Raw genomic sequence first — 12,072 nt, 5'->3', positions numbered from 1 at the left:
TTTCTATAGAAATTTCACCCTTTTTGGTAAAAAATTAAGCTATTTTTATTGAGTTGAATTGAATTTTTTATTCAAATTTTTTGATCATTCATATTTCCGAGTTGAAAAGTCAATTCTTTTGTAGAAAACTCTTAGTTTCGGCTCGAAAATTTGATAGATAATTTAATTATTTGGTTGAAAATGTATGTCTATTAATGAAAATTCAACAAATTTGTTAAGAAGGCATATTGCTTAATTGAAAATTAATTGTTTCCAGACTTGAAAATTCTACAATTTGTTTCTTGATTAAATTCTTTTTCCTTTTTAACTCGAAATTTTTTTATTGAAAATTAAACTATTTTGTTGATCATTCATCTGTTTGTTTTAAAAATTCAACTATTTCTATCGAAATTTTACCCTTTTTGGTCAAAAATTACTCTATTTTGATTGAGACTTAAATTTCTTTACAAAAATTTACATTTCCAGATTAAAAAATCTACTGTTTTACGAAAATTTCTTAGTTTCGGCTCGGAAAATGTATGTATTTTGACACAAAATTAAACAATTTGGTTAAAAAGTAATACTTCTTGGTTGAAAATTATTATTTTTCTCTTTAAATTGAACCATTTGGTTAAAAGATAATCATTCATTCTTTTGCTTGAAAATTTAACGATTTGATTAGTATTTTTGTGCTTTCTTGGCTAGAAAATTTATATGTATATATATTTTTAATTGAAAATTTAACTATTTTGTTCAGAATTCGTTTTTATGGCTTAAAAATAGATCTCTTTCTATAGAAATTTCACACTTTTTGGTACAAAATTAAGCTGTTTTGATTGAGTTACAAATTTTTTGATAATTCATATTTCCGAGTTAAAAATTCAACTGTTCTGTAGAAAATTCTTAATTGCAGCTAAAAAATTTGATAAAAAATTTAAATATTTGATTGAAAATGTATGTATTTGGACAAAAATTCAACAAATTTGTTAAGAAGTTTAAAATTAAAATTTTTTTTTTTTAATTCAACTCTCTCTTAAATATTTGGTCTTCTCGGCATGAAAATTCAACCTTTTGGTTAAAAGTTCATCTGTTTTGTTGACAGTTTGTCTCTTTTGTTTGAAAGTTCAACTATAGAGTTGTTAATGCAACGATTTTGTTAAAGATTAATTTTCTTGTTACAAATTAAATTGTTTAGACTTGAAAATTCTACAATTTGATTAGTGATTAAATTCTTTTTAACTCAAAATGTTTTTTATTGAAAATTAGACTCTCTTGTTAATAATTCATCGTTTTGTTATTTAAAAAATTCAACTCTTTCTTTAAAAATTTTACCCTTTTTGGTAAAAAATTATTCTATTACGATTGAGACTTTTTCTTGACAAAAATTCACATTTCCAGGTTGAATAATCCACTGTTTTACAAAAAAATCTTGGCTTCGGCTCGGAAATTGAAACACTTTGATAAAAATTCAACTATCTGGTTAAAAATGTATGTATTTTTATGAAAAATCCACAAATTGATTAAAAAGTCTTAAGGTTAAAAACTTCTTAATTGAAAATTAATTTTTTCTTTAAATTCAATTGGATTTTAAATGATTTTTGTTGAAAAGTTCAACTTTTGGGTTCTTAATGCAACCATTTTGTTAATAATTAATTTTGTTTTGTTTAAAAATACAACTTTACAACCTAATTATCTGTCTTGAAAAAAATTTTTTTTTGCTTGAAAATTTAACGATTTGATTAATATTATTTTGCTTTCTTGACTAGAAAAATTTTTCTCTTTCTTTTTTTAATTGAAAAAGTTAATATTTTGTTTAGCATTCGTCTTTATGGTTAAAAAATTCATCTCTTTCTATAGAAATTTCACCCTTTTTGGTAAAAAATTAAGCTGTTTTGATTAAGAAATAAATAATCTGAAAAAATTCATATAAAAATTCAATTGTTTTGTAGAAAATTCGTAGTTTCGACTCGAAATTTCAACACTGATAGAAAATTTTATTATTTAGTTGAAAATATATAAATTTTGACTAAAACTCAACAATTTTGATACAAACTCCTACTTCTTGATTGAACATTAATTTTTTCTTTAAATTTACCTGTGCTCTAAAAATTTTTATATCGATTCAGTTATATCAAACTGATTGTTAAAGCAACTATTTAGTTAAAAATTAATTTTTTTTTAAAGACACTTAAATTTAAACAAAAAGTAAATTTTCAACAACAAAAAAAGACTTCTATCATAAAAGATGAATTTTTAATAAAAAAAGATCATTTTCAACAAAGAAAGGTGAAGCTCCAACCAAATAGTTGAAATTAAAAACGTAATTTATATTTAAGTAAGAATCCGAATTTTTTAAAAGACAATTGAATTGTCAATAAAAATGATAATTTTTAACAAAAAAATAAATTTTCAACGAACAGTTCAATTGTTACCAAAAATGAAAACTGGAATAAAATAATTGAATTTTCCACCAAATGGTCAAACTTTCGATAACCTAGATGGGTTTTTAACTAAATTATTAAATTTTCTTGCCGAAAAATCGAATTTTTTAATAAACTATTACATTTTTCATTAAAAATTCATCTTTTGGTTTCAAAAATCAGCTCCTTGGCTGAAATTTGATCCACTTTTTTAAAACTTCTTTTTTCTCGCCTGAAGATCCATAATTTTAGATGAAAATTAGTTTTTTTGTGGTTAAAAAATAATTTTTTCAACTGAAAACGTAACTATTTTGTTAAAAATTCAACTGAGTGGTTGTAAATTAACCTGTTTTGTTGAAAATCCATATTCTCTAGTTGAAAATTCAACATTTATTATTGAGAATTCGTATTTTTGGCTTGAAAATTCAACATTTTGGTATAAAATTAAACTATTTCGTACAAAATTAAATTGTTTTGTATAAAATTAGTTGTTTTTTATTGAAAACTAATTCTGCTCGATGAAAGTTTAAATATTCTATTTTTGGTAAAAAAAATGATCTTTTTTTAGTTTGAAACTTCAACTATTTAGTTAAGAAATGTATGTAGTTTTATTTAAAAAATCGTCAATTTTGCTAGGAAACGTGTGTTCTTGATTAAAAATTCAACAATTTAATTAAAGATATATGAACTTTGCAGAAAATTCGTGTTTTTTCGTAGAAAATAACTTTTTTCGGTTTAAAATCACGTATTTTGTTAAAAATTAATCTTTTTTGGTTAAAGAAAACTATTTTTTATTCTTAATTAAAATATTTTTGTTGATTAAATATCAGTTATTAAATTTTGTTTTGACAATAATTTTTTAGGCTTAAACGTGAACTCTTTTGTTGAAAGTTAAACATTTTTCAACCACGAAACTGAATTATTGAACAAAAACGATGAGATGAATTTTCAAACAAATGGTTCAATTTTTCTTACGGAAAATAAAAGTTTTTTATGAGAAAGTTAAATTTATATAAAAAGTTAAATTTCAACCATAAAAATATGACATTTCTACTATAAAAGAAGAATTTTTAATACAAAAAGATGAGTTTTCTAATCAAAAAGAAGCATGTTCAACAAAACAATAAACTTTTTAATCGAAAAATGGATCTTCAACAAAATAATTAAATTTTCCATCGAATAATCGAATTTTTAACCAAAATAATTAAATTTCAACCACATTTTTGGTTAAAATGTCATTCATTTTGTTAAAAATTCAGGCGAATTTTTAAACAAAAAAGATTAAATTTCAACGAATTTGTTGAATTTTCAAGCTAAAAAGACGAATTAAAAAAACAGCAGTTGATGTATAAACCTTAAAGTTGAATTTTCAACAAAAAATATAATTTTTAAGAAAGGGAGGATTTATTTTAGAAGATAGTTGAATTTTCAATAAAAAAAGGTTGATTTTAAACCAAAAAAGAAGACTTTCCAACCTTAAAATATAATTTTACAATCCACAAGTATTAATTTTCTAATAAAAAGATAAATTATCAACAAAACAGTCAAATTTTTTTACCCTAAACGATGACTAGAGAAAAATAAGTAAATTTTCAACAAAATGGTCAAATTTTAAACAACAATTTGCACACAGAAAGTTGAACTTTCAACCAAAAGAGACGAATTTTTAACCAAGTGGCTTAATTTTTATACCAAAAAGTATAATTTTTTTAGAAGAAAGTTAAATTTAAATAAAAAGTTAAATTTCAACCATTAAAATATGACTTTTTTGCCATAAAAGAGGAATTTTCAATAAAAAGAGATGAATTTTTTCTCCAAAAAGGTGCAAGTTCAACAAAACAGTTAAATTTCCAATTAAATATAATCGAATTTTTAACAAAAAAATGAAATTTTAAACAAATTTTTGGTTGAAATTTCATTCAAAAATTTACTCAAATTTTTTAACAAAAAAGATTAGATTTCAACTAATTTGTTGAATTTTCAACCCAAAAAATATCATTTTCTACAAAGAAAGGTGAATTCTCAACCAAATATTTGAAATTAAAAACAAAATTTATTTTGATGTAAAAAGCCGATTTTTGTAGAATGCAGTTGAAATTTCAATACAAAATGTTAATTTTTACTTAAAAAAGAATACTTTTCCACCTTAAAATATATATTCTCAATCCACAAGGATGAATTTTCTATCTAAAAAGATGAATTTCAAAAAAAAAAGAAAAAACAGTAACATTTTTTAACCAAAAATGGCTCAATTTGATACAAAAAATATAATTTCTTTAGAATGAAGTTAAATTTCGAACATAAAAATATGACTTTTGTACTATAAAAGACAAATTTTAAATCCAAAAAGATACATTTTCTTTCAAAAAAGACGCTTGCTTGCTCAACAAAACTGTTAAATTTTCGACCAAAAAATGAATCTTCAACAAAATAATGAAATTTTTAATCCAATAATTACATTTTTTAACAAAAAAGATTATTTTTCAATCAATTTGTTGAATTTTTAAGCCAAAAAGACAAATAAAAAAGCAGTTGAAGTATCAACCTTAAAACTTGAATTTTTAACAAAAAAGATCATTTTCCACCAAGAAAAGTGAATTCGCAACCAAATAGTTGAAGTTAAAAACAAAATTTATTTTTAGGTAAGAAGCCGATTTCTGTTTAGATTGTAGTTGAAATTTCAATAAAAATGTTAATATTTTACCGAAAAATATGACTGTTCCATCTTCAAAGATTTTTAACCAAAAATAATAAAATATCAACCAATTTCTTGGTAGAAATTTCATTAATTTTGGTGAAGAATTCAGCCCAATTTTTAAACAAAAAAGATTGAATTTCAACCAATTTCTTGAATTTTGAAGCTAAAAAGACGAATAACAAAAAGCAGTTGATGCATCAACTTTAAAAGTAGAATTTTCAAGAAAAAAGGTCATTTTCAACAAAGAAATGTGAATTTTCAACTAAATAGTGGAAATTAAAAGAAAAATTTGTTTTTAGATAAAGAGCCGATTTATTTAGAAGATATTTAAATTTTCAATAATTAAAAACATTAATTTTTAACAAAAAAAGAACACTTTTCCTCCAAAACAGATAGATTTACAATCCATACGGATGAATTTTCTGTCCAAAAACATGAATTTTCAACAAAACAGTCAAATTTTTCATAAAAAAAGATGAATGGAACAAAAATAATTGAATTTTCAACTGAATTATCAAATTTCCAACAAACTAGATGAGTTTTTTTTTTATTTTCTTATTGGGTTCTATTAATTCCGTTCGAATTAAAGCGAAAAAAATGAGAAAAAGAAGTTTTTTGAAAACAGGGGAAAAAAGTGAACAATTTTTCTAGCAAGGGGAACAGGGAAAAAAATGTGAAGACTATTTTTGAATTAGAAATCAATCAATTTTAAAGTTTTTCGTCTTCAAAATGTCCACATGTTAAGGCTTGCAATTTGGAAAAATAAAAATTTTGAATGCGCTTTCCAGAAATTAAAAAAAATTTCAATTTCAAGCTCTATCAATATAAATTCTAAAAAGGAAATTTTATTTTAAATTTCCCATTCTTGAAATTTTAACCGATAAAAAGTCGATTAGACATATTTTTTTTTATCGAAAAAGTCGCACGATCCGAGCCCTGTGCTTAAAAATTATTCAATTTTGAATGATTAAAAATTTTTCAACTCGCTGGGAGGTTTGTAATATGCATTAAATGAAAGGTTGCACGACATAAAGGCCCTTCTTTAATTTTCCGGAGATAGGCAAAAAACATTCTCAAAATATCTAATTTACATTTTTTTTTAATTTCGTCTTAATTTTAATAAAATAATTCATTAAGTCATACAACCCTTCAAATAAAAAAATTAGTTTTTGTATAGAAATAGAGACTTCTCAATTTCGTTTAAAGAAGCTTTCAATCAGTTCAAATTATTATATTTAAAAAAAGGTTTATACCTTTCTGTTATGCGGTATTATGGCTCTCAATTCCGCCATTTTTCGCTGTTTCTCGTTTATCCTGTTAATCAGTATTGCCAGATCCTGTTTGCTTATTTTCTGCAGATCAGAACTTAATTTTCGCAACTTGACTACTGGTTGATACTCTGGACTTTTTATTACTTCAAGAATCCTAATAAAATAGTGGATTAGTTATATTTTAATTTTTTAAATATTTCTTTAAAGAGGGTAGCCGCAAAACATCATTTTAAGAAAATTCTCTGACTTTTTACCGATTTTTCGACAATCAATGAAAAAAAAATTGTTATTTATAAACTTTTAATTTATTATTCTCAGGAATGACACGGTCTAATTTACTTGGTAAAAGTTACCTATTTAAACCAAAAAAGTGTACAAAAGTGACTAATTTTTACCCTAAAAAGTGACGAATGTGCATTAATAATTTTACTAATTTTATTTTAATTTTTTTTTTAATTGAACAGAATTCAACGCAAAATATATAAGTTCCCGGAAAATTTAAAACAATCCAGGATAAATTTATAAAAATTCAAAATAATTATTCAAATTTAATTTTAAATAATTTAAATGAAATGGAAAACATTTTTGAAATGCCATTAATTTCAGTAAGATAGAGGAATTTAAGAAAAATGAGAAGAATTCGATGAAATCCATAAATATTCAAGTGAATTCACAACAATTCGAGTGGATTGACTACAATTTTAAATTATGGAAAAATTCATTAGTGTCAGTAAGTTTGAAATCGAATTAGAAAAAATTAATGGGGAAAAAATTAATTTATAAAATGTCCAAGAATTCAAGGAGAGTTTAAAATATTTCAGTACGAATTAGAATTTTATTTTAACATTTTAAACTCCATTAAATTGAGTAAAATTGAATGAAGTTTGAAAAATTCAAGTTAAAAAAATGTTAAAGAGAATTCCAAAGAATTAAAAAAAATCACATTATAATAAATAAAAAAGAAATCAGGTAGAATTTACAAAAATTCAAATGGAATGGAAAAAACTTAAAAAATCATATTGAAAAAAATAGGATAAATTAATAAGAATAGAGGGAAAATTCTTAATAAATTCAAATTAATTGAAAAAAATATTTAAAAATCTCTTTTAGTTTTTAAAAAACTTCGAAATTCTTCATTTTATATGAATAAATTCTTTAAAATCTATTAAAATACTTTAAAAATCCCTGAAATTTGATGAAATATGATATTTTATAAAATCACAGAAACTTTATCAAATTCCATTAAGAGCTTTTAAAATACATTAAAATCATTAAAATCCGTGGAAATCCGTTGAAATTAAAAAAATCTTTTGAAAATAACTTTGAATATTTTAAAATATCCCAAGATATTTTATATCATTTTAATTAATTTATACATTGCTTGGTATCTTTTAAATCCTTTGAAAATTGTTATTTCTCTTTAAAATTCCTTGGAAGTTTTAAAAATATCTTTAAATATTCTTTAAAATACCTTGAAATGTTTCAAATCAATAAAAGTATTTTGTAATACCCTAAAATTTTGTAAAGCTCTGCAAAATTCCTTTGGAACTAAAAAAAATCCATATTTTTTAAATTCTTAGAAACAATTTAAATGATTGAAATCCATTATAAATACCATAAAACAATTTAAATCTTTTAAAAACCTTTGATATTTTTTAAGCTTTTCAAAATTCCTTGGAAAATTTAAAAATAGCGAAAATGATTTTAAATTCTTTATAATATATTAAAATATATTAAAAACTCTTTAGAATCTTTTGAAATATCCCAAAATATTTCAAATATGTTAAAAGCACCTTGAAATATTCACCGATATCCTGGAAAATTTATATAAAATACCTCGGAAATCTTATAAAATACCATACAATATTGAAAAAAATTAGAATCTTTTGAATTCCCTTGAAAATGTGAAGTTTCGAAAATTCGAATTCCCTCGGAAATCTCTATAAAATTTCTTGGATTTCTTTAAATTACCTAAATTCCTTCAAAATATTTGAAAAATCCGTTTTAATTATTGAAATCGATTAAAAATCTTAGAATATTTGAAAATAAGCTAAAAAATTGCAATTTTCTGAAATCCCTTAAAATATTTTAAAATCCCATAAAACTTTTGAAAGTTCTGGAAATTTCCATAAAAGTTTTAAAAGTACAGAAAAGTCTTTCAGACACTTTAGAATACTTTTAAATAATTAAAATCTACAAACTTTTTTGAGTCTTTTAAAATACTCTGACATATTTCAAATCCTTTAAAGTATTTTTCAATCCCTTGAAACTTTTAAGGGATCTTGAAAATTTCTTGGACTTTTTAAGGGATCTTGAAAATTTCTTGGACTTTTTAAGATACCCTGAAATCTTTTAAATCCTGTAAAATCTCTTTAAATTATTAAAATATATTAAAAATTTCTCAGAATTGTTTAAAATACCCTAGAGTATTTAAAATCATTTGAAAGTTTTTAAAGCTTTGGAATCCTTTAAAATGATTAAAATCTACCAAAAATTCCTTGGATTCTTTAAAAATACCCTAAAATATTTCAAAACCCTTGAATCTTTTTAAAGAGCTCTTAAAAATTGATTGCATTGTTTTTAATATCCTAAAATCTTCAAAATTCTTGGATTCTTTTAAAATACCCTAAAACAATTATTATTAATTATTAATTGTAATGATTAAAATCTATTAAAAATGGTTAGAATATTTTAAAATACCCTTAAATATTTCAAATCCTTTAAGACTTTCTGAAGCTTTTGCAGATTTATCGGAATATTTAAAATGCTTTGGAATTCTTAAAAATGACTAAAATCTACAAAAAATTCCTTAGATTCTTTTAAAATACCCTAAAATATTCCAAACTTTTGTAATATTTTGGAATCCGTTGAAACTTTTTATGGCTCTTAAAAATTCCTTTGATCTTTTAAATCCTTTAAATTCCTTTAATTTATTGAAATATATTAAAAGTTTCTCGGAATCTTTTAAAATACCCTAAAATATTTTAAAGCTTTTGCAAATTTATCGAAATATTTAAAATGCTTTGGAATTCGTAAAAATGATTGAAATTTCAACAACAACAAAATCCTTGTATTCTTTTATAATACCTTAAAATATGTCAAACAATTATTTTTATAATAATTCAATATTACATTTAAGCAAATCCTTTGAGATATTTTAAAAACCCTTGCAACTCTGTGAAAATACCCTAAAATATTCCAAAACCTTTGAAATATTATAAATATTAAAAATTTCTTGTATTTTTTCTAATATCGCTAAATTTTTTAAATACTTTGGAATCCTTTAAAATAATTAAAAAATATAAAAATTCCTTTAATTCCCTTCAAGTACCATAAAATATTTTGAAGCCTTTGAAATAATTCAAAATCCCTTAAAACTTTTTAAAGCCTCTCTGTCAAGGCCATTGAAAATTCCTTAAATTTTTTGACGAACACCCTAAAATATTTAAAATCCTCTGAAATCTCTTTAAATTATTGAATCCTATTAGAAATAGCTTGAAATGTTTTAAAATACCCTAAAATATTCAAAATCTTTGGATTAATTTGAAATCCGTTAAAACTTTTCAAGGCTCTTAAAAATTCCTTTAAATTCTTGAAATCTATTAAAAATGTCTTGGAGTCTTTCAAACGCCCTAAAATATTTAAAATCCTCTGAAATCTCTTTAAATTATTGAATCCTATTAGAAATAGCTTGACATCTTTTAAAATACCCTAAAATATTCAAAATCTTTGGATTAATTTGAAATCCGTTGAAACTTTTGAAGGCTCTTAAAAATTCCTTTAAATTATTGAAATCTATTAAAAATTTCTTGGAGTCTTTCGAATGCCTTAAAATGTTCAAAATCCTCTTAAATCTCTTTAAATTATTGAAATCTATTAGAAATAGCTTGACATCTTTTAAAATACCCTAAAATATTTAAAATCATTATTACTATATTAATTCCAAATTATATTAAAACAAATCTTTTGAAAACCCGCGACACATTTTAAGGCTCTTTAAATTTTTCGAGATTTTTGAAAAATACCTTAACATATTTCAAATCCCTTAAAACTTTTTAAAGCTCTTGAAATTCCTGGGATTAAAAAAAAAATACCCTTCAATATTTCAAATCCTTTAAAACTTTCTAAAACTTTTGAAAATTTCTCGGAATATTTGAAATGCTTCCAAATCTTGGAAGTGTTGAGAAATTCCTTTAAATACTCGTAAATGCAATTTACAATGAAATTTCTTGGATTCATTTAAAATACCCTAAAATATTCTAAATCTTGGAAATGTTTTTAAATCCGTTAAAAGTTTTTAAGGCTCTTATAAATTCCTTTGATATTTTTAATCCTTTAAAATCCCTTTAAATTATTGGAATCTATTAAAAATTCAATGGAATCTTTAAAAATACCCTAAAACATTTGAAATAATTATTATCTCAATTCAATATTATATTGAAACAAATCTTTTAAGATATTTTGAAAACACTTGGACCTTTTAAATCTCTTTAAGTAAATGAAATCTATGAAAAAATGCTTCAAATATTTTAAAATACCCTACAATATTTCAAATCCTTTAAAATGATTAAAATCTACCAAAAATTCGCTGAATTCTTTTAAAATACCCTAAAATATTTGAAATCCTTTTAAACTTTTTGAAGCTATTAAAAATGCCTTGATTTTTTTTTGAAATACCCTAAAATCTTAAAAATACTTTGGAATCCCTTAAAATAATTAAAATCTACAAAAATTCCTTGGATTCTCTTCAAATACCATAAAATATTTCAAAACCTTTGAAATATTTTGAAATGACCTAAAACTTTTGAACGCTCTTGAAAGTCCTGGGATTTTCAAGAAAATACTCTAAATTCTTTCAAATCTTCTAAAATTTCTTTAAATTATTGACATCTATTAAAAGTTTTTTCGGAATCTTTTAAAATTTCCTAAAATATTTCAAATCCTTTAAAACTTTCTGAAGCTCTTGAAAATTTCTCGGAATATTCAAAACGCCTTCAAATATTTAAAATGCTTTAAAATTCCTTAAAACAATTAAAATTTACAACAAATCCTTTAGATTCTTTAAAAATACCCTAAATTATTTCAAAACCTTTTAAGCTTTTTCAAGCTCTTGAAATTTCTTTAAATTTTTTAAATACCTTGAAATCTTTAAAATTCTTTAAAAATATTCTAAAATAAAAAAATCCTCTAAAATCTCCTTAAATTATTGAAATCTATTAAAAATTCCTTGGATTCTTTTAAAATACCCTAAAATATTCCAAATCATTTACAAATTTTTGAAGCTATTGAAAATTCATTGAATTTGTTTAAAAACCCTAAAATCTTAGAGATTCTTTTAAAGTACCCTAAAATATTCAAAACCTTTGAAATATTTTAAAATCCCTTAAAATTTTTTAAGGCTCTTGAAATTCTTGGGATTTAAAAAAATACTCTGAAATCTCTTTAAAGTATTGAAATGTATTTAAAATTTCTCGGAATCTTTTAAAATACCTTAAAATATGTCAAAGCCCTTAAAACTTTCTGAAGCTCTTGATAATCTCTCGGAATATTTCAAATACTTTCAAGTCTTTAAAATACTGTGGAATTCCTTAAAATGATTAAACCATCAAAAAGTTCCTTGGATTCTTTTAAAGTACCCTAAAATATTTCCAATTCTTTTACACTTTTTAAAGCCCTTGAAAATTCCTTGGAGTTTTTTTAATCT

General features: G+C 22.6%; 1 protein-coding gene across 3 annotated transcripts in view; it reads right to left on the bottom strand.

Moving 5' to 3' along the window:
• Positions 1-12,072, bottom strand: part of LOC117171946 — a 38,657-nt gene that overhangs the window by 16,550 nt on the left and 10,035 nt on the right. For all 3 annotated transcript variants that reach the window (XM_033359625.1, XM_033359622.1, XM_033359624.1), the window contains exon 3: positions 6,351-6,522. In XM_033359625.1, the coding sequence (XP_033215516.1) occupies positions 6,351-6,522 (172 nt within the window). The remainder of the gene's footprint in view (positions 1-6,350; positions 6,523-12,072) is intronic.

Source organism: Belonocnema kinseyi, chromosome 4, assembly GCF_010883055.1.
Source record: "Belonocnema kinseyi isolate 2016_QV_RU_SX_M_011 chromosome 4, B_treatae_v1, whole genome shotgun sequence".
NCBI lineage: Eukaryota > Metazoa > Arthropoda > Insecta > Hymenoptera > Cynipidae > Belonocnema > Belonocnema kinseyi.
Note: the sequence above shows the minus strand (reverse complement) of the source record. Positions and strands in the feature narration are given on the sequence as shown.